At 40.5% G+C, this 24,200-nt stretch overlaps 1 protein-coding gene across 5 annotated transcripts in view; it reads right to left on the minus strand.

Moving 5' to 3' along the window:
- The window catches only part of LOC126088129 (alpha-N-acetylglucosaminidase), a 377,251-nt gene that overhangs the window by 175,288 nt on the left and 177,763 nt on the right, over positions 1–24,200 (minus strand). For 4 of the 5 annotated variants that reach the window (XM_049906244.1, XM_049906242.1, XM_049906246.1 and 1 more), the window contains exons 11-13: positions 17,024–17,166; positions 1,044–1,116; positions 742–828 (exon numbers count right to left, since the gene is read on the minus strand). In XM_049906244.1, coding sequence (XP_049762201.1) covers positions 742–828; positions 1,044–1,116; positions 17,024–17,166 — 303 coding nt within the window. The remainder of the gene's footprint in view (positions 1–741; positions 829–1,043; positions 1,117–17,023; positions 17,167–24,200) is intronic. The other variant, XM_049906245.1, reaches the window with a different exon arrangement.

Genomic DNA, 24,200 nt, shown 5'->3' on the forward strand with positions numbered 1-24,200 from the left:
AAGGAGAGAAAATTAGAAGGTAAACACAGTAGAAAGAGACCTTATCTCGACTACAGTAAGCAGGTTTAAATTGATGTAGGTTGCGGAAGTTATGCAGAGATGAAGTGGCTGGCACTTGATAGAGCGGCATATTATTGTGGAGGGCTGTACCAAATCAGTCTTCAGATTTTAGACAGCAACAGCAACGTTGTTTCAGGAAAAAAAAAAAAAAAAAAAGGGTAGTGGCTTTTAGACACTGTTCCCCAACAATTATGATTCGTGTGTTCTGGAAAATGCATGACAATGTCCAGGGTCTATAGTTCACACAGTAGAGAAAGTATCTTTTAGCTAAAAAAATATAGCATATTTCTTAGTGAACAAAGTTACTTTATATCAAGAATCCAGAGAAGAGGTGTGTCAAGCATCACACTGACAAGTTTCTCATCTGACACAAGAATAGCAGAGAATTTAATAACTTCAAGTAAACAAGTGGTATGAGTTGTTGAATTTTTCCAGCAGATGAATCTCACCCTCAATAACAAGAATATGGCTGCTATGAAAATCTTAAGTCATTAGTGGGAATTTGGGTACTTACTTCTGATCACTCAGTCTGAGAAATTTTGAAATATTCATACAAGTGGAGCATGCACACAGCTGCCCAAAAATATACTATTATAAAGCCACTTTCTGCTGAATTATATATTACAAGCCATTGCTCACATTAGGTCCATACAAACATGCACTATTGAAATTATAGTTTACCAATGATTTAAGTTTCAGACTCGGTCGGCGACAGATTATATATTTTCCTCTGACACGCTGGGAGCCTCTGAAGCTGTACACACTGGACTAACATGAAAAATACATAAATAGCTCATTAACCTGCATAACATCAGTCTATTTTCTGTATGTATTATTATATTCTTAATTCTGTATAAATATTAGGAAATCAAAAAAAGTTGCTGACAGAAACCTGAGTTCATACTGCTAGTATGAAATAGGTAAATTCTACACACAATGGATGGCAGATACATTTGTCTAGCTGAATTACTGACTTCCCTCACCTTTAGCAGCTGCCAAGCTTCATCAGCATTTTCATTGTAAGCACCATAGCGTCTAGTTGCATACTGAGAAAACCTACAAGAATATATAGAAAATATAAGAAAACCATGTGCAGAATACTTCATAATTACATATACTGCCAGAACTGAACACAAAAATACCGAGTCAATTACAAGTTGGATTTCAGAATAACTCTTCAAGCAAGACGTCCTTTTACACATTCTTAAATCAAATAATAACCTTTTTGGTGGTAAAAAAAATCCAAAATCCATTGTAATTTTATCATCATCATCAGATTACTTAAACACGCACGCGTGCCCACACACACACACACACACACACACACACACACACACACACACACACACACACACACACACACACACACACGCACACATGCACGCGCATGTGTGCACACGCACACATGCACGCGCGCACGCGCGAGCCAAACTATTATGACCACTGCCCACCGTGATGCTGAATACCACCTGGTGCAGCTTCATGCATGTGAAATGATAAGGAAAGGTTATAAGCAGGGGTGAGAAGAGTGAGGGAATCTTTCTAGGGATGATATGGGTTCCAAAAGGCAAAATTCACTGGCCTAAGCAACTTTGAGAAAGGACATACTGTTATGGCGGAGAACCTTGGAGCAGGCATCTCAGAAACAGTGAAGCTTTTCACTGTTGCATAGAGCCTAAAGACCTTAACAAATTAGTCATTATGATTTACAGAATTCCAGAAAGGGTTTTAGTCACACCATTTCTCTCTAAATTCCAGTGCTTGCTACATAAACAAAACAAAACAGACAGAAGAAATAAATGGTAACAGGAGCCGATTTTAATATAAACATTGCAAATGGCAATAAAGAATCGACAAAATTTATTGGTTCAGTTAAAAAGTCTGCTTTTAAACTAAATTTTTTGGAGTTAACCCGAGAAAATATTCACTCTGCGGCATGCACTGATAACATTGTAACAAAGTAATATATTGCAAATGTATGTAAACTCTGTCTAGACTCAGACTTTCTGATCACTAAGCCTTGTCTGTCTCACTGCCAAAACATGATAAACAAAATGCAAAAAAAAAAAAAACTTACATTAAAATAAGTTTCAATAAAACAAATATATTGAAATATTCTATGAGACACTAAGCAAAGTTAAATAGTCTCTTGGGGATGGTGATTAAACAACTGGAAACTTTAGTAAATTCTTAAACATTTTTCTTTGGAGTATTTAATGAATCTTTCCCACCAAGATCATATTGCATAAAAGATCAAGTAAGATATGATGGATAACACCAGGAATAAGAATTTCCAGTGAGAGAAAAAGGAAGTTACAACAATCAGCTGAAGTGCAACAAAGATTCTGATTCTGTAAAATATGTTAGGAACTATAAAACTATTTTTAAAAAAGTTGTGAAAGCTTCAAAACAGATGGCAAATGGTAAAATCATTCTAGCACAAAATAAATACAGAAAACAAGGGCAGTCTGGTCTGTAGTTAAGTCTGAATCAGATGTCAAAAATTACAGGCAAGACGTTTCAAATAACAAACTTAAGGAAAAATCTGTTGTAAATCCAGCTCAAATACCTGAGTGCTTCAATGAGTACTTCATAAGTGTATCAAAATCTGATTTAGATGTAGCAAAGTGAGCAGAAAGTAAATAGTTTTGGGTTGAAAGGCAATATTAGTTAATGTCTTAAAAAATTCAACAGTGTCTCAAAAACATTTGTTGACAATGTCATACTCTCCTTAAAAAACAAATACCCTGCAGGCTTGGATGGGATACCCACCAAAGCAATTAAAAAAGTTTACAACATAACAGCTCATCCTCTCTCTCTCATAATAAACAAATTGTTCGAGGAAGGTTACGTCTGTAATCGTCTTGAAATATGCAGAAGTAAAACCATAGTTTAAAAAAGGTTCAAAAGATTACATGAGAAATTATCTTCCCATTTCTATATTCCCAATCATATCAAAAATATTTGAAAACATTGCAGCTCTACAGAAACAAAGCTTCATCACACAGTATGGTATCATTTCAAGTAACCAATCTGACTTCCAACCAGGTAAAAACACAGTTGATGAAATAAATGAGTTTGTTGGAAAAATTACTTCATGGCTAGATATGAAAGCTAAAGTTGCAGGAATATTCTGTGATCTTACAAAACCATCTGACTCTGTAAACTCAACAGGTATGGAATAAGAGATATTGCTTTGAAATGGTTTGAATCCTATCTCATGAATAGGAAACAAAGGGTAATAAGTACATCAAATGGAGCAGATTACTTCTCAGAGTGAAAAACTGTGTCACAAGGTGTTCCTCAAGGCTCAATTCTTGGACCAATTCTATTCCTGTTCTACGTAAATGACTTGCCTCTTAATATAAATACTCATGTAACCTTGTTTGCAGATGATACTTCTGCACTAATCAAAAACAAAACTTTTGACAATATACCACAGAGTGTCATGAACACTTTAAGTAACTTGGAAACATGGTTCAACCTAAATGGCTTAAGGCTAAACATCTCAAAAACTCATATGATGAGTTTTAAAACTAATCAATCAAACACTGAAGAAATCTGTATTACTCACAATAATAAAAAATTGGAAGAACTTGACTCAGTCAGATTCTCTGGAATAAACTTAGACAGAAATTTTAGTTGGAGTTCACATATAGAATATCTAGCAAATAAATCAAACAGACTTGCATTTACAATGGAAATTTTAGCCAGTGCCACTCATATGGACACCAGGAAAATAGCATACTATTGCTACTTTGAATCTGTTGTCAGATATGGCACAATTTTTTGGGGAAGCTCAGGAAATGTTACAAGAATTTTAAAGTTGCAAAAAATAATCATTCGTAAATATCCAGTGCACAGCCGAGGGCAACACATCAAAGACCTAAAAACATTAACTGTTCCCTCTTTACACATCTTTGAGGTGTTTCTTTTCCTACACAGCAGAGCTGATCTATTAAAAACAACATTTTGAACACTCATACAACATGATATAAAACTCACAAGAAAATAAAAGTGTCTGACACAATGAATATGAAGCTAAAAATTTTAAGCTTTCTAATTGAAAGGTGCTACTACTCAGTGGAAGTTTTCTGAGGGACGAAGTGGTTCTCTTGAGCTGGATCCCTAAAATGGATTAAAAATTTATGCTAGTTATAGTGGATGTAAATTATGAAATAGTGTTAGAAAGAACCTTCTATAAATTCCTCAATAAGTAATGTTGTAAGTGTGACAAAATTTCAAATAAGTGAATTGTAACCTTGACATGTCTCCTGTACATCAGACTTATGTTCTGGAATTTTGAATGTTATGAGATGAATAAAACACATTACACATTTCACATTTCTGTTCACATGCTACTGTCATGAGCACCTACGGGAAGTGGTTGAAGTGTGGTCAAACCATGAGTAGGGGCATCATCCTGGCCAACAGCTGCTCGAAACACAGACTGCGCCTAATACGCAGGCTGCTGGAGGCTGTATCACACTATGCAGGACATTCATCTGGGCTTCCGTGGAACCTGTGGTAGTAACTGAATGTACCATGATAACTGTGAACTACATGAACATTATTGCAGACCACTTGCATTGCTACAGCTATGATATCTTCCCTGATGGCAACAGTATCTTGTAGCAGGTTAACAGTCAGTGCCACAAGGCCAAAATCATGCACTGTAGCCTGAGCAGCATGACAGTGAAATCACATTGATGTTTTTAGTCACCAAATTGCCTGATCTGAAGCTGACAGAACACATCTGAGACGCCACTTGGAGCCAGATCCACGCCCGCAAACCCCATCCCAGGTGCAAGACCTGTGCACAGACATCTGGTGACCTGGTGCCACTATCAAGGACTTCTCAAATCCATGCCACACAGAATTGCTGCTGTATTGCATTCCAGAGATGGACCAACATACCATTAAGCATGTGATCGTATTGTTTTAGCTTCCTATATTTACGAAGACATAGAATCAAAACAATTAAATAAAAAGGTTTAAAATGGTCTCACACACAAAGTATGAATGTGCTCTCCCACATGGTGAAGCACTGACAACCAGCATGGCAGCCAACTCTATGGATATTACTTTACAATACACAATGTTTTAATGTTTCTAACGACATATTTGGTACGCTTGCTGTTGACTGATCTATTATCAATATATGGAGATCTAACCTTCTGAAGATTGATTATCTAGTGGCCAATAGAAGGATCTCGGTCTTCCAATTGTATGGTGGGACGCAAGAGTTTGACATGTCTTCTTTGAGTCAACAACCATGTTTTCCTGTCTGCTTAATCCAAATATAGTCTTGGAAGTATGTTTACAGTATGTCACAGTAAACACTATCCAGGCATCAACATGCTGTGAAATGAAGAACTGGGAATAAAAAAATTTGTGTCATCTAACATACACTTTTATCTCAAGCCAAATCTGCTTTAAGCAACCCAGGTCCACACTGAACTCAGTGCCTGTTCCCCTGGTCAATATAAACTGGAGCCAACAAAATTAAGAGGTAAGTACTCGCTTTTTATGAGTGGTTGAGACTAAAATGAGGTGTACTGCAATGGACACTGGGAGCTTGTATGTTTTTTTAATATGACAAAAAAGCAACACAGTCTCGTTCTGCAGTATATATGTCTTTTACATATCTTGATAACCATTCTCATGGTAGTGTTTAGTCGATTATATTGGAAAGAAAGCCAGATAGTCATACAGAGAATAGTGGGAGAAATAATTCTTCCTTTATCCTCTGCTACTCACAGCACTGAATAATGATGTTAATTATTATTCTAATTTCGCCCATTATACCAGTAAATCTCTTGAGGGGTCATTGGCCCTTGGAGCGGCTGGAACTGCACTACAGTTTTACAAAAGGTACTGTTGTTGTTATATCTGTAATAATGGTAGTGGCTGGACATGAAACACTAGCAGCCTGGAGTTTTTCTACCAATTCAAAACTGTGAAAAGTTTTACCTAAGGCACATCCGCATATATATTCTACAGGATGCTCGAAACTGAATTTCTTTACTGTGGCTTGACTCAGCTATTAAAATGTGCAATGGATAGATACAGTAGTAACAAGAGCAAAATACTGAAAATCAAAGTAAAGGTGGCCTGCAGTAAAACTGCATGAAATCTACTAATTTCTGCATTTTCTCCACGTGCATCTCCTGAAATTACCAAAATTTGAATTATTGACACACTCCTCTATTTTTCCAGTCACAGTTTACTAGTAAATTGTTGGCTTTTTGAAGATTACTCTTCACACTACCTTTAACAGCAATGCTGTGATTAAGCCTTTTCCCTGCAGTACCCAATCTTCCACGAGTACTAGGCCAGCAAGGTATGCAGAACAACTTCTGTGGCGTTTGGAAAGAAGGTAAGGTGCTGGTGGAAGTAAAGCTGTGAGAATGGGTCATGAGTCATGCCTGAGTAGCTCAGCTGGCACAAGCACTGCCCACGAAAGAAAATGTTCTGGCATCAGGTCCTGGTCCAGCACGCAATTTTAATATTCCTGGAAGGTCCAAGTCCAATGGAAGCTGTAGCATTGCTATAGATATTCTTCAGTATACTGACAAATGTTGAATCAATGCCATTCAAATGGAAGTGTTACTCCACAAGATGGCTATTTAGATATGTGCCACAATGGCAGCAAGCAGTTCCAGCACAGCCAGCCACATTGGGGATACCTCATCTGAACAACATGCTACCACCATGAACTCTTCTACTTTTCACCATAACCATGAAATGAGACTGGTTAAACAGGACACCACCAAGTGGAGGGGACTTGGTATTCTGTTTTGCTACATCTCCTTGGAAAGTGTCGGGCTTAGTGGCAGTATTACAAAATTCATTCCTTCAGATTTTAAGGGGATTCAACTTGTGACTAGAGGAACTCAGGTTATTTGGGCACTCACTTAGTCAAGAAAGTTTTTTTCCCTTCAAAAGTTAGTTAATGTGTTCATCCCAAATCTGTGAATTTCTTTCTTTAGTTGCAAATAAAACTGTTTAAATGGTATACCTGGTGAAAACTTCATGTGATATAACTAAAGGAAGGGATATATCCGTTGGCAACAAGGTTTAAAAGAGCAAATTTTCATTCCACACATGCTGTTCGAGGTAGCCACTACAGCCTTCTAGGATTGTTTCAAGATGGCCACAGCCAACGAGTTGGTAGATTTGACACACCCTGTGATCATCCTGCTACAACTAATGCAGCAAACAAATGAGCTACAGATAGAAGAACTGGTGGCATTGACCAGGGCCAGAGCTACACGAATGGGTCGACACAACCATCCGCAATGTCCAGCAACATCATCATCACAACAGCATTTGAACGGAAGGTAAAGCCCTGGACCTGCTATACAGCCCAGATGGTGCAGCACTTCATTGTTCACACTATCAGAAGTGATACGCAGCAACATGCATTTTTGTGCAGTCCTTTTATGTGTACCATCTGATACAACAGTTGCATCCTGAATCAGACCCCACTCCCTATTGTATGCTACACTTAAAGCTAGCCTCACAAAATATTTTGATTCTCTAGTCCATGTGGCGCCAGCCAGGCACAAATTTTTTAGTTGCCACAAGCTACCGTCTGAATCTTATAGGAAATGGATGGCACGGCTTCAAGGTCTACCAACGTAGTGTCATTTCTGATGTACCGATGAACAGTGCAAACAATCCTATGCATCCTTCTTTCGAGACACGTTGCTTCTCTGTGCTCCCAATGATGTACTACACCAAGACTTATTAAAACTGAAGGACCCCCACATTGGATGCCTGCTTACCTATCATATCTGCTTTCGAACAACCAGTACACACCACAGCCTCTTTTCAGGACCCAATTTTTTTTTCTCCCCCCATCTCACCCAGCAGGATTCCAAGGATGACACAGAACCGTACAGCCATGGCTGACCTTGAAGTTTACCTCCGTGTATGGCAGACGAAATGTGCAATATGTGGAAAGGTAGGACACAAGGCAGAAGTTTGTCACTCTGCTTCAAGAATGTCAGTCAACTGGATGAACATAGAACCTCTGAAGCATATTGTCCTGTAGGAACCTTGAACAATAAGATATTGCTTTGGTCCAGGCAGTACTAAAACTTTCCCGAAGTTACTGGCTACTACAGTCAACATTAACACTGTTCCGGTAAAATTTCAGATAGGCATCGGATCCATAGTAACAATTACAGTCTGGCCCACATATCAAATGGTGAGCACACCCCCACTTCAGGGGGTGGCACCCACAAAGTGGCTCTCCCGGCAACACTGGCAATGATGGGCACAGACATCACACATGCAACATGTCAGAACAAACAGTTTGCCCCTCCCAACTCTACTTTCCTTGTCCCACCACTTATATCCCCTGGTCCTGTGTTCATCTTGATGTTGCAGGTCCTTTTTTGGGCACCTCCTGACTCACTGCTGTAGACACAGAAAAAAATTTCTATTTGTGACCAGGATGACCTATACATCCTTTGCCCATACCATCAAACCAAGTTTGCTCTTGAGGACCTTCCAGAAACAGGGAATGGCTCACAGTTCACTGCTTCAAAATTTTCCAATTTCTTCACTGCTAATGGTATTGCTCCTGTACATACTGCTCCTTTTCATCTAGCCTCAAATGGGTTAGTGAACAGATTTGTGAGTACCTCTGAGTAGACTTTGTTAAAACCGACCCACCTATGAGACACTATCCCTTTTCTTTTCGTCCTACCATGCTAGACTTCAATAAGGTACATCACCTGCCATAAGGCGCCATGGTGACCCACATTGATTGCACTATCAGTCAACTACCCCATGTGAGCAAGCCTACTCCCTGTCCATCTCGCTGCCACTGGTTTTTCATACACAATCCCATCTGGCTATGACACTCACCAGTGGACACGCCTGCTGGAGACAAGCATCCATCACTCAACTTATAGGATGTGCTATGGTCAAAGTTGAGCTCCCGGATGGGTTCCATCACCAGAAGCATACCAAGTTCAACTCTATCGAGATCCTTATGGAGGGCCTTACTCAGTTTTTTGTTCCAGACACTCTGATCAACCATTCCACATTCAGAAGTTTTGCAGCAGACATCCCCTGGCATGGACAATAACCGCATACATGATGATCGTTGATGAGCACCTCAGTCACAGCTAATAGACATGGATCAACGATCTGACATACATCCCCTGGAGATTGAATTCGAAAAAGACAAGGAAGACTGCCCCCTCCATCCTGGGGAAGGGGGGAGAGGGAGGGAGGGGGGAGGTTGCTCTGGCGACAAGTGCAACAGGCAACAACAGCAACACACACAATATACATCACGTTGATGGTAATCCAGTCCATGCAAGGCAAAAATTCAAACCTGTCAGTTTATAGCACATCAACAGAGGGTGACATCAGAAGCAGGGCCAGCAGCAGGTTCAAGGTTCACGTGCACAGCCCCAATTAGCATTCACAGGTCAAATTATTTCCTACTTCCACCAAAAATAAGTTTGAGCCAAACAAACAAAAGTGTTACTCTGCAAGACGACTACTTAGACCCACGTCACGATGGCAGTGAGCATTATCAGCACAGCCAGCTACAATGGAGAGACCTCACCTGGATGACGTGCAATCTTGATCAACTCTTCTAGTCTTCACTGTCACCGTGAAGTGGGACTGGCCAAACGGGATGCTACCGCATGCAGAGGACTTTGTATCCACGTGAAGGAGATGTAGTTGGTTTGCTACATCTCCTACACTTGAATAGTGTCGGGCCTAGTGCCAGTATTGTAAAATTCATTCCTACAGACTTTAAAGGGATTCAACCTGTGATGTTACTTTTTGGAACTTAGATTATTTGAGCATTCAATCAGTCTAGAAAGTTCTTATGTTCTTCAGAAGTTAGTCATTGTGTTCATCCCAATTCTGTGAGTTAATTTCTTATGTTGCAAATAAAACTGCTTAATTTGTATACCTGGTGAATGTTTCATGGGACATAACTAAAGGAAGGGACATAACAAATTCCCTTTCCCAGTTTCTCGTTTTTCCTCGCAAAGCTTGCCCAATGAACATCTAGTACGAGCTACTACTCAGTCTCACTCCCATCAAAAGTACAACATCCCTTTCATGTCCCTCAAAACTTACAACAGCAATCTGCTTATCTTTGTAAGTTGTAGATCATAGTTCTGCCCCCATATTTTATACATGTTACCTTCAGAAAGATCGTGTTCCACTGTTAACAGCTTTCTTTAAATCTACAAATGTAATAAACATATGATGCTTTCCTCCAACCTTCTTCCAATGGGAGTCATAGGGCCGACAGCACTTCATGTGTTCCTACATTTCTCTGGAACGCAAACTGGTCTCCCCCCACCGTTTGCTTCTACCAATTTTCCACTCTTCTATAAAAAAATCAGTTCATTTTGCAACCGTGACTGATTAAACAAATGGAAAAATGGAAATAAAATCCCATGCTTCTTGAAAGAGCGCAGGGGAACAATGCGGGAGACCCGCACCACCATACTAGCAAGGTCCTAATGGAGGTGGTTTGCCATTGCCTTTCTCTGACTGTAATGAGGATGAATGATGATGATGAAGATGACACAACACCACCCAGTCATCTCGGAGCAGGTGAAAATCCCTGACCCTGCCGGGCATCGAACCTGGGACCCCGTGCTTGGGAAGCAATAATGCTACCACAAGACCACGAGCTGCGGACGATTAAATAGATGGTTCTGTAATATAAATACACCTGCAGCACCTGCTTTCTTTGAAACTGCAATTATTACATTATTCTTTAACTCTGAGAGTAGTTCATCTGCCTCATACATCTTACAAACCAGATGCTAAAGTTCTGCATTTGTAGGTTCTGCCAAGAATCTCAATAATTCTGAGGTAATGTGATTTACTATACTTCTTCTTCCCTTTTTATAATGTTGTCTTCAAGATTTTTCTCTTATACTCCCCGTCTATACATTCTTCTCACCTTCCAGCCTTCCCTTCTTTACTTATTATTGGCCTGCCATTCAAGTTCTTGATATTCATACAGCTGCTTCTCTTTTTTCCAAAGGTCACTTTAATTTTCCTGTAGGTTGCTTCCACCTCTGCTGTTCCTGCTTGGCCATTTTGCACTTCCTGTCAATCTCATATTTTAGACAACTGAATTCTGTTTTACCTGTTTCTTTTGCAAAGTTTATACATTTTTCTTCTTTCATCGATTACATTTAATACCTCTGATGTTATTGAAGGATTTCTACTGAACTTTGTCTTTTTGTAAATCTGACCCTCTGCTGCCTTAAATATTTCATCTCTTAAAGTTACACATTCACTTGATTCCCAGAAATGATGAGTGACGAGAACCTTTATACAAGAGATTTGTGTACATCACTGTTAATGAATAATGTTCTGTTACATGGAATAAACATTTACATCACAAGTATTTAACTGATACATCATGGGAACCCAGACTAAGATATCACATCTGACAGCAAATGAAAAAAACAGACAGTCCTTTATTTATTTATTGACGGGCAAGGGACATGATGCCACTCTGAGATTAATGAAAAACAGTAGATAAGAAGTGCATAGTGGAACAAAATTGTTGAGGCTTTTGTGGACACTTGTTGACATATTACCTGTTGGCTTCTGTCTCCAGATCTTCATCCAATGTTTGTTTAATGATTTTCCTTCAGTTCACCAGTATGTGAGACTGGGATTGAGAAATGTTTGCCTCTGTTACTGCTGAGGGCAGTGAAAAGTGAAAGTTATGAAGTATTTGAATATTATGTTACCGGCAATAACTGATGAGGGAAACAGCATATTTTTTTTAACAAGTCATCAGTAAGAATGAAGACCACTGAAGTTGTTGGTGGCTCAATGAATACCAAATAAAACTCTTTTTTTCATACGTTATATTAAAAGGTAATCACCAACCCACAAAAATGAATAGCAAGTTAAGACAACAGAAGTAAAAAGAAAATTTTCAAAAAACAATGGAGTACCCGTTTTAACTTGTGCTCAGAAAATTAATAATGCTGGTGTTGTGTCACATAAAAGACTTTTCATTTTATACATAGTGCACCAGCACATACAGCTTATCATCTGCTTTACTCTACAAACCATCACTTTCCAGCATTCCTCAGCAAGTGTGCTTGCCATAAAGAAATCCATTTAGGATTTAATATCAACTCTTGTACGTTACATTACATTTTTTCTACATTTATATCAAAAGGAAACACTGAAAACAGTTGGATAACCTATAACATAGCTGCAAGATATCATTACAGACCTCAATGATGTAATGACTGAATGAAAGTAAATTAGCAGATATATTTGTTTCCCAAAGGATTACAGTTTCAGAAGAATTGAATGAGTTATTCAAGAGAAGGAGCTTCACATGATTTATTCAAGATAAAGAGCTTCACAAACTGAGCTAGTCAATAATGTGTTGGTCCACCTCTGGTCTTTACATAAGCAGGTATTCGATTTTGCATTCATTGATGGAAGTGTTGGATATCATGCCAAATTCTGCAGGTTAGATCATCAAAATCCCTAGCTGGTTGGAGGACCAATTGGGCAACCTTGCTGGCCAAGGTAGGGTTTGGCAATCATGAAGACAAGCAGTAGAAACTCTTGCTGTGTGCAGGCAGACATTATCTTGCTGAAATGTAAGCCCAAGAAGGACAATAATATGGCATACACTCCTGGAAATTGAAATAAGAACACCGTGAATTCATTGTCCCAGGAAGGGGAAACTTTATTGACACATTCCTGGGGTCAGATACATCACATGATCACACTGACAGAACCACAGGCACATAGACACAGGCAACAGAGCATGCACAATGTCGGCACTAGTACAGTGTATATCCACCTTTCGCAGCAATGCAGGCTGCTATTCTCCCATGGAGACGATCGTAGAGATGCTGGATGTAGTCCTGTGGAACGGCTTGCCATGCCATTTCCACCTGGCGCCTCAGTTGGACCAGCGTTCGTGCTGGACGTGCAGACCGCGTGAGACGACGCTTCATCCAGTCCCAAACATGCTCAATGGGGGACAGATCCGGAGATCTTGCTGGCCAGGGTAGTTGACTTACACCTTCTAGAGCACGTTGGGTGGCACAGGATACATGCGGACGTGCATTGTCCTGTTGGAACAGCAAGTTCCCTTGCCGGTCTAGGAATGGTAGAACGATGGGTTCTATGACGGTTTGGATGTACCGTGCACTATTCAGTGTCCCCTCGACGATCACCAGTGGTGTACGGCCAGTGTAGGAGATCGCTCCCCACACCATGATGCTGGGTGTTGGCCCTGTGTGCCTAGGTCGTATGCAGTCCTGATTGTGGCGCTCACCTTCACGGCGCCAAACACGCATACGACCATCATTGGCACCAAGGCAGAAGCGACTCTCATCGCTGAAGACGACACATCTCCATTCGTCCCTCCATTCACGCCTGTCGCGACACCACTGGAGGCGGGCTGCACGATGTTGGGGCGTGAGCAGAAGACGGCCTAACGGTGTGCGGGACCGTAGCCCAGCTTCATGGAGACGGTTGCGAATGGTCCTCGCCGATACCCCAGGAGCAACAGTGTCCCTAATTTGCTGGGAAATGGCGGTGCGGTCCCCTACGGCACTGCGTAGGATCCTACGGTCTTGGCGTGCATCCGTGCGTCGCTGCGGTCCGGTCCCAGGTCGACAGGCACGTGCACCTTCCGCCGACCACTGGCGACAACATCGATGTACTGTGGAGACCTCACGCCCCACCTGTTGAGCAATTCGGCGGTACGTCCACCCGGCCTCCCGCATGCCCACTATACGCCCTCGCTCAAAGTCCGTCAACTGCACATACGGTTCACGCCCACGCTGTCGCGGCATGCTACCAGTGTTAAAGACTGCAATGGAGCTCCGTATGCCACGGCAAACTGGCTGACACTGACGGCGGCGGTGCACAAATGCTGCGCAGCTAGCGCCATTCGACGGCCAACATCGCAGTTCCTGGTGTGTCCGCTGTGCCGTGCGTGTGATCATTGCTTGTACAGCCCTCTCGCAGTGTCCGGAGCAAGTATGGTGGGTCTGACACACCGGTGTCAATGTGTTCTTTTTTCCATTTCCAGGAGTGTATAATATTGTTGACATACCGCTGTGCTGTAAGTGTGCCACGAATGACAACCAAAGGGGTCCCACTGTGAAAAGAAATGGCACCCCACACCATCATTCCTGGCATGTGGAATACGGCGGGCGACAGTCAGGTTTGTATGACACCACTGTCCAAGGCGTTTCCTGATACGTGTTTGCTGGTCATTGGGGCTCAATTCAAAGCAGGACTCATCACCAAAGACAATTCTACTCCAGTCAATGAGATTCCAGGCCAAAGACATATCTGGAGACATGCTCGAGACATGCTCGACAGTGGTGGGATACCAACCTGACTGTCACCCACCACAGGGCCTGACAACCAGGAGTGATGGTCAGGGGTGCCATTCTTTTCAAAGCAGGACCCCTTTGGTTGTCACCTGCAGCACCCTTACAGCACAGTAGTACATCACTTATATTCTATGCCATTTCTCATTGTCTTTCATGGCATGCCATACTGGGCTTACATTTCAGCAATATAATGCGCATCCGCACACAGTGAGAGTTTCTACTGCCTGTTTTAATGCCTACCAAACCCTACCTTGGCAAACAAGGTCGCTAGACCTCTCCCCAATTGAGAATGTTTGGAACATTATGGTCAAGGACCCCAACCAACTTGGGATTTTGACAATCTATCGAACCAACTGGACAGGATTTGGCATAATATTCCTCAGGAAGACATCCAACAACTGTATCAATCAATGCCAACCTAAATAGCTGATTGTAAAAGGCCCTGAGGTGGACCAAGATGTTATTGGCTTGTTCAATTTGTGAAGCTCTTCCTCTTGAATGAATCATCCAATTTTTCTTTCTGATTGGCTGCACATGTCGATCACTTCTATCTATTTCTGTCACATTCAGATAATTTCTTTGTGGTGTGTCTTTTTTTGTCTTAAAGCGTACTTTCTGATTTCAAAAAATGACCAAAAGAATTCTTCATTAAAGAAATGTGTAATAACGACTGAGGATAATCTCTCCCAAATAAAAAAAAAGTAATTATCTCAGACACAATTCTACTGTAATTCATAAAAAAATATTTTTCTCTCACAAATCTGCTATGTGCAATTGGTTTCACTTACTCGAATCTTCAATGATAACAACACCACTGTTGTGCTAAGCTTCCTTGTAATGAATTATACTTCACGCAGCAAGACAATATGAAATATTTTCAAATTAATGCAGTAAGGAAATCTGAGACACATCTGCAAACTGGATTTTTTCATATCAGAAAAAGAAGATACCAAGAACAACAACATTAAGATGTCTGAACAAAGGATCAATGCCTTATACTGAACTGAACACATCTTTGTGAATTTTTTATAACACTCATAAGAAAATACACATATCAAAAAAAGTTTTGCATCACCTCGGTTCCAAGAGTTCCAGAACCTGTACAGAAAACTGGAATAGAGATCAACATAAACATCATTTCCGCCCGTTTTATTGCTCATGAAAACCACATGTTGCATGTTGTACCACCATACAGTGAGACCTTCAGAGGTAGTGGTCCAGACTGCTGTGCACACCGGTACCTCTAATACCCAGTAGCACATCCTCTTGCATTGACACATGGCTGTATTCCTCGTGGCATACTATCCACAAGTTCATCAAGACACTGTTGGTCCAGATTGTCCCACTCCTCAACGGCGATAAAGCGTAGATCCCTAGAAGTGGTTGGTGGCTCACGTCATCCATAAACAGCCATTTTAAATCCATCCCAGGCATGTTTGATAGGGTTCATGTCTGGAGAACACACTGGCCACTTTAGTCAAGGGATGTTGTTATTGTGAAGGAAGTCATTCCAAAGATATGCACGAAGGGGGCACGAATTGTCATCCATGATGACGAATGACTCGCCAATATGCTGCTGATATGGTTGCACTATCAGTCGGAGGATGGCATTCACGCATCGTACAGCCATTACAGTGTCTTCCATGACCACCAGCAGTGTACGTCGGCCCCACATATGCCAGCCTAAAACAGCAGGGAACCTTCACCTCGCTGCACTCACTCGACAGTGTGTCTAAGGCATTCAGCCTGACTGTGTGGCCTCCAAACAGGCCTCTGACGATAGAAGGCATATGCGACACTCATCGAAGAGAATGTAATGCCAATCCTGAGTGGTCCATTCAGCATGTTGTTGGGCCCATCTGTACTGTGCTGCATGGTGTCGTGGTTGCAAAGATGGACCTCGCCATGGACATCGGGAGTGAAATTGTGCATCATGCAAACTATTGCTCACATTTTGAGTTGTAACACGATGTCCTGTGGCTGTACAAAAAGCATTATTCAACATGGTGGTGTTGCTGTCAGGGTTCCTCCGAGCCATAATCCGTAGGCAGCGGTCATCCACTGCATTAGTAGCCCTTGTGTGGCCTGAGCAAGGCATGTCATCAACAGTTCCTGTCTCTCTGTATCTCCATGTCCGAACAACATCGCTTTGCTTCACTCCAAGACACCTGGACACTTCCCTGGTTGAGAGCCCTTCCTGGCACAAAGTAACAAAGTGGACGCGATCGAACCACAGTAATGATCGTCTATGCATGGTTGAACTACAGACAACACAAGCCATGTACCTCCTTCTTGATGGAATGACTGGAACTGATCGGTTGCTGGACCCCCTCCGTCTGAAAGGTGCTGCTCATGCATGGTTGCTTAGATCTTTGGGCGGGTTTAGTGACTTCTCTGAACAGTCAAAGGGACTGTGTCTGGGATACAACATCCACAGTCAACGTCTGTCTTCAGAAATTCTGGGAACCGGGGTGATGCAAAACTTTTTTTATGTGTGTAGACTGAACATATCTTAACATCTAAAACATAAAAGTCGACAGCCTGAAGAATACAAGTATAGTTACCATTCTTTCAAATCAGCTGGTTCTTCTCTCCAAGACATTTCATTCATGAAGTCATACATAACATAATTCTGATTTATGCCTTCAGGGGTAAGTCCTGTTCCAACCATCGTACTGTTAGCCATACTTCTCCCTTGAAAAACACCCTGAAAACCAAAATTAAAAGATCACTATCTCCACACAGTACTAAGCAAAAAGTACACTTATTAGTCATGCCTAATCCATGTACTGCTTGATGATAAATAATTATGAAAACAGCTAATACATCTTACATCACAGATTAATAGACCTATTTACAAGAGTAAATGGCTTATTTCACATTCAATGGAAAACAAAAATTAATGTGATTTCTATGTTTCAATGGTAATTAAACCAAATGAGCAACTATACAAAAGAAACTTAATTCCTAACATGGTGGATCACTATGTACTTGTCTATGAGAGAAATATTTCAAGCCCCCGCTCTAAGTCGCAATATTTTAACAAGGAGTATGATTTGTGATCATAGGCCAAAATGATTTCCATTAGTGACACATATCATCCCAAAGTGTTCCCTTCATGACTAACATACGACAGTCTCCTGTCTCTCCTGTTTACATATTTGCACATTAAAATAATTCTATAATGCCATCAACCAACCATGAGAATGAGGCTTTGTTATTTCCTATCTTGCTACCCTACCAGGCATTTCCGTATCTTATGGACATCAATGTCTAAACAGTTGTAAAGCTCTTCTTCACTTTGCTTTGATCAATACCAAAGGAAACTGTCCAAGAGCTACAAGTGGCAAATGTTTATGTGGCAAATGTTGTTTATTGCTCGACACCTCAATTGCAAAGCAATAGTTACCTTTACTCCTTCCATTGTTTGATCAATTTTTCCATGCAATAACCAGGTCACTAACCAGGAACACAGTGCAAAATAATATTGCTGGACTGTGTATTAACAATACTAAACATAAAACACTCTCATGAACTTGTGGGAAATCCAGTATGGAATATGATATGCACACAGGGATAAAACACTACTCACCAAACAGAGGCAACATACAGCAATGGAAAACCATGACGAAAAGATGGTAAATTCATCAGCTTTAGGACAAAGACCTTCTTCAGAGGTGACGAACATTCAACTACACCTCACATCCACTGTTGTTTCTGATTCTGTCATCTAACTGAGATGAATAACAATCTTGGTTGGGGTGGATGCAGAGGAAATAGATAGGGTGTGGAGTGAGGAGGCAGAACACTGGAATGAGTGAAGGTCATGCTGGGGATAGAAAAAGCATACACATGCAGAGCAGGGTAGGATGGACAATCCAAGAGCTGGAGTGGGTCTCATAGTAGAATAGTAGAATAGTGCGACAATCTATCATGGATGGTGTGCACGAAGTATTGTATGAGCATAACCATTACCTGACAGTGGCAACACGCTGGCCCCCAAGTTTAAGCAAGCTGGGTTAATTTTACTTCCCCTCTTGTTTTGCCATTAGCCTCCTTAAACTTCATTTTTTCATGTTTAACTAATTAGCATTGACATATGTGAGTATAACCTGCATTTTCATAATAGAGAAACGTTGGCCCTCAGTTTTAAAGAATATAACACCAGATCTAATTTTGTGCTTAGTTTTATGTATGTAATTGATTTCCTAATTTATTTTGACTATTTCTAGTTAGTATTTTTGTTATAGGTTAAAATCAGTAATTGTTTCGTAACTTAAATTCTACTGTTGACTTATAAACAAATATAAATTCTATACTAATTTTAAACATTTGGGGGAACAACTAATTGTAATCTTAAAGTATCTATTTGGCTCTATTCAAAAACATGTTAGCAAAGCCAGCCCTTAATTAATTCCAAAGTAATTAACAGTTTTGTCAAAAGTATAGTTTGTGTACTTATATTTGTTAATTTCATGACTTAAACAAATATTTTGGCTTATCCCTTGTAGTAGAGGAAACTGTGAAAAAGAACCAATTTTTTGATGTATTCAGTTAATTTAACGAGTTAAGTTTTTAATTGTAATTTCTGTAAATTAAACTCCGAACAATGAATAGTTTCAGTGCCTATTATTGTGAGGATATATAAGGGCCTGATTTTTGGTCACGAGACAGTCAGTCCACAGCTGAGTTTCATACGAGAAACCTGTGTTGGTTAGAACAACAACAATGCTTCATCTTAACTGCAGAATAAGTGTTAAACAATTAGGCCATGTGTAAAAACAATGACAGTGTCTGCTCCATATGTACCTTTCCATTCTTCCAAGAACTATGAGCCTTGTGGTTAGGTTTTTACTGCTTGTAGATGTTCAATAGTAAACTATTGTAGCAGTATGTAGATGTTCACCTGCTAACTATTAATGAGGCTTATGGAAAGTTAAACGATAGTGCACTGGCCATATAACTGTGTAATATTGGGGGGGGGGGGGGGGGGGGGTTTGTGAACAGGAAAAGTAAAAGACTGAGAAACGCAACTGTGCATTGGTTGGCTACATCATTTACAGTAGACAGTAGTTGCACATCAACAACCCATTCAGCCAGTGTAGCGATGCAGTACATTGACACCGAGGACAACAAATGAAGAAGCAAAGCAGGCTAGCGTCGTCACATGTGGTACCCCAGGTGAGGACTATTGTACGTAGGCACAACAAACTAGAACTCACGAACTGTGACAGTGAAGTGTGAACTAGGGCAGATTACAGGGATTTAAATGGAAGAGATAATACAGCCAATCAGCACTGGGGTTTTATGGCCACAGTAGGATAGGAACCAATCAGTGAGTGGGTTCTATGGAAGCATCCATTGAGTACAGGAGCAGCACGCAGGTGACACAGCCGACTGAGATAAAGAAGGCACCTTGACAAGAGAATTACAACTTGCCACAGCCATTCAGTCCCGAGATGACAACCACAGCGGAGCAGCAGCAGATGTGTGATTAAAAACAAGGTAATTCATTGCAAAAGCTGTTTTGTATTAAGTGATATATAATGAGTGACCTTAATGAACAAGACAGAGTGACTGAGGACAAAGCTATAGAGATTAAGTTGTTAAATGAACAGAAGGACGTAAGTGTGACTGGTTCTGTATACAATAGTAATTATTAATCAGACATGAATGTAACTTTGAAGGATGGTTATGGAAGTCCTATTTTAAAGAGCGAAATGGATGAAAACAGTAGTGAAGTGGATGAGGTTGTTAAGGTTAAGCAGGAAGAATCTAGAAGCAAAAGTGAGCAGGAGCAAAAGTGTACGGCAGACGGAAAAGTGGAAGCGATGTTAAGGCAAATTATGAGTCATTTGAATAGTATGGAAATAGTTTGAAAGAAGACATTCGGAGGCGAGTAATAGTATTAAGAAACTAGTACATAATACTAATAAGAAATTAACACTGAGCAGTAAATCTATAGAGCAGAGAGAGAAACTTTGTGATGACAATAGTAGCAAGGTGGAGGTTTTCGAAAAATAATGTGCTGAAAATAGGGTTAAACTTGAGAATCAAATCAATCAGATTAAAAATGATTCAGAAACTGAGGTAGAAACCAAGTAGGCAGTAGTGGAAGAGAAAAAACTGGAAAAATGGCTCTGAGCACTATGGGACTGAACTTCTGAGGTCATCAGTCAAAAATGGAAAAATTAAATGAAAATGTAGATTCACAATTGACTGAAATAGAGATAAACATGGAAGAAGTAAAAAATCTAAAGCATAGCGTAAGTGACAGTGGGTCTGATTCTGACAGCAGTGGTAATGATGATAGCAATGACAAATCCAGTAGTGATGAGGATCAGGTATTCAAATTTATAATTGATAATGATGGCAATGTGTTAAGTAAAGAAAGAATAAAGGAGGATTATGTTAGTCCTAATGAAGAATTAGAGTTTCAGAGTGTTAATGAGGAAGAGGACCATGCTATCTGTCATTTGACTGTGTCTGATAATCATTTTGGTTAGCAGGATGATAGTTTTTCGAGGAAAAAAGATTAATGAGGATTTGTTGTATGAAGAAGATCACATGGCAAGCAAAAAGGAGGTGTGTCACCTTGTAATAACAGCAAGTGTACAAGGTATACATGTTAAGTGTTTACTAGACAGCGGTAGTGATCTGAATCGTATTTCACAGCCATTTTTTGAATCTATTACGAATGCAGAGGGTATAGTAGTAATGCATGTTTCTGGAACAAAAATTATTGGTGCTGCTGGTAAGCTATCAAAGTGTGTGAAACAAGAAGTACTAGTAACTGTGGAATTGGCAGGACAGCTCTTGGAGCACAATTTTTGGTGATTCAAAATTTCAGCATTGATGTAACATTTGGGACTAATTTCTTGTGCAATTAACAAGTAGGGGGTTCAACATTCTGTGTTGGATTCATTATGTGGCGATAATGCTTATCCCAGCTGTGTGTCTCATTTTTCATGTTTCCTGAGCCAGTCATACTCTTCTCCTCTCCTAACTGTAATTTATAAGTGAATCAGAATTAGTAAAGAGGTACCATGGTTAATGAATTTCTTTCAAACAAGGAGGTAAGGTAAACAGAAAATGAAAGGTGTCAGCGTAAGTGGAGGATAATAAGTAATCAGCTCATGTGTGCAGCAGCAGAGGCAATATGCAGTATAAACCATCTTGAATATGAGGTCTTAATGCTAACTGTGGTACCGTCAAACGGGGTGATTTTGGACGGTTTTGTCGTTATTTTGATTGTAACTTTCGTATATATTGTTAGATTAAATTGATTGTTATGGAAGTGGTAGGGTGTATGTGTAGCAAATAAAATATCCCAGAACCAGAAAGTGTATGTGTAGGTATATTTATCTGTGGCAGTTAAATAAAGTGTCAGAAGTCACCCCATGGATTGGGGTGATTTCGGACACATGTGTTTTTTAAATCTCTGTCCGAAGTTACAGTATATAGAGGGCGAATTCGGACAGTTACTGCCTCTTTTAAACTCTACTCGCTTTTTATTTGATTTTGGTGATATTTCATACATTTTAAGGTAGCCCATTTTTATGAATAAGTGATATGGAATGATGGTTTCATCATAGTGGATTATGTTGCTAGGTGGGAGATTTTCCAGCTTTGCCTTGATATTGGAGAAAAATATCTTAACAGTCTCTTTGTTCACTTCTACACAAGCTCGTTTAATATTTTAGCTTAAGCGAACGGAAAGATCTTCTGACTGTCGTTTGAGGCAATTATTACAAAATTTCTTCTCTTTTCGGCCAGATTTATCGAGGTAGCCTTTAACTAAATACCTAATATCCAATTTAGTCAAGGGAAATCCCCAATGTGCAGCCCTCAAGATACCTCGCTTCAACATTTCTTCTTCTTCTTTATTTAGCACTGGCTGTCCTCCCATTTTTTTCGGATGTGCTTCCTGCACTTTATTTTGTAGAGTTGATTTAGGTATACCTTACAAATCACATGCTTTTCTGTACAATAATTTACCACTCTGAATATCACAAACAGCTTTATCCAAAAGTTCCGGGTCATAACTACACTGTACTGTAGCACCTCTCCTGCTCTTATACATTCTTAGCATTGTCTGAAATCACCCCAAACAATACACAGTTTAACAAAAACCGTCATTATTTTACAACCTTGCACCGGAAACTCGACAAACTTGTACCAGAGATTGTCTCAATGCTGTTAGCTACTGAGTGTGTCGACAATTATGGTTACAATATCTTCCCGCTTGATGCAACAATAGAAAGTTTGCACTTTACAATAATGCATGGATTTTTTACACTGAGACTGTTCGTCAATTATTCACCTAGGGAACAATTGACACAAAATAAAAGTTGTGGAAAGCGATAAATGCAATCTTGCGCTTAAAATAAGAGGTGCACGGACGTTAAAAATAAGTAACTCTTTGTTTCTATGCAGTGGCAAAGAGCAAATAAGCCATACTGTCCGAATTCGCCCCGGCTTCCGAAATCACCCCGTTTGACGGTACAGTAGAAGTGTTAGTGTTCTGTGCAATCAGTATATAGAGATAACTATCTACATACAGAAGTGTGTCATGGTACAGCCTTTTCTAACACTAAGGAATTACAATTTTAAACTTAGTTGCCCGGAGTCATGCGCGTGGAATGTATTAGCAAGATTTGTATGTATATCACCCTTCAGGCTGGAATCTCAAGCAAATTGATGGAATACAGTGAAATAATAGTTTTTCTGAGTGATCATTTTGTCAGATCAGTAATGAGAGTTAAGTTTGCCTCAGCATAAGAATCTGTTGCTGTGGAGTGTTTTTCAGTAGAGTCAGTTTTGCATTAGATAAGCAGAGCACAGGTGTTTATTGGTTAATGAAATAATAAATCAATGGATAATGTTAGTGTGGTGTCACCGCCAGACACCACACTTGCTAGGTGGTAGCTTTTAAATCGGCCGCGGTCCGGTAGTATACGTCGGATCCGCGTGTCGCCACTGTCAGTGATCGCAGACCGAGCGCCACCACACGGCAGGTCTAGAGAGACGTACTAGCACTCGCCCCAGTTGGACAGCCGACTTTGCTAGCGATGCTACACTGACGAAGACTCTCTCATTTGCCGAGAAGATAGTTAGCATAGCCTTCAGCTAAGTCAATTGCTACGACCTAGCAAGGCGCCGTATTCAATTGATATTTACTATATGTAGCATGTATCATCAAGAGCGATGTTCTACAATTATGGATTAAAGTTAAGTATTCCAGAAGCTACGTACTTTTCTTTATAGCATTCATTACGTATCCTGTTTCAGACCTCACGCCAGCCTGCGTGAGTTTAAGCGCGTGCCTTTCGGCTTCCTCTCATTGTGTCTAGGCTGTCTTGTCTAGACACAACATTTTTGGCGACGAGTCTCAAGAGGATTTAGCGTTCGTATTGCACTAATTTACTTGTGTCATGGCTTCGCCACAATCTCCAGATGTACTGTCCGAATTTTATCACTTGCAGAATCAGCAGACGCAGGCGTTATTGGATGCCCTTGGACAGCTCGTCCAGGGTCAACGTGCAATGCAAAATGATGCGGCTGCCGCCGCTCCACCGCTACCGCAGCCACAACACGCAGTTGCACCACCTTTTCGTCAATTTGATGCGGCACTGGAAAGCTGGACGGAGTGGTCACGCCAATTTGGATTCCATCTCGCCGCCTACAGAATTCAAGGTAATGAGCGGCAGCCTCACTTATTGTCATGTGTCTGCGTCCAGA

Source organism: Schistocerca cancellata, chromosome 6, assembly GCF_023864275.1.
Source record: "Schistocerca cancellata isolate TAMUIC-IGC-003103 chromosome 6, iqSchCanc2.1, whole genome shotgun sequence".
Lineage (NCBI taxonomy): Eukaryota > Metazoa > Arthropoda > Insecta > Orthoptera > Acrididae > Schistocerca > Schistocerca cancellata.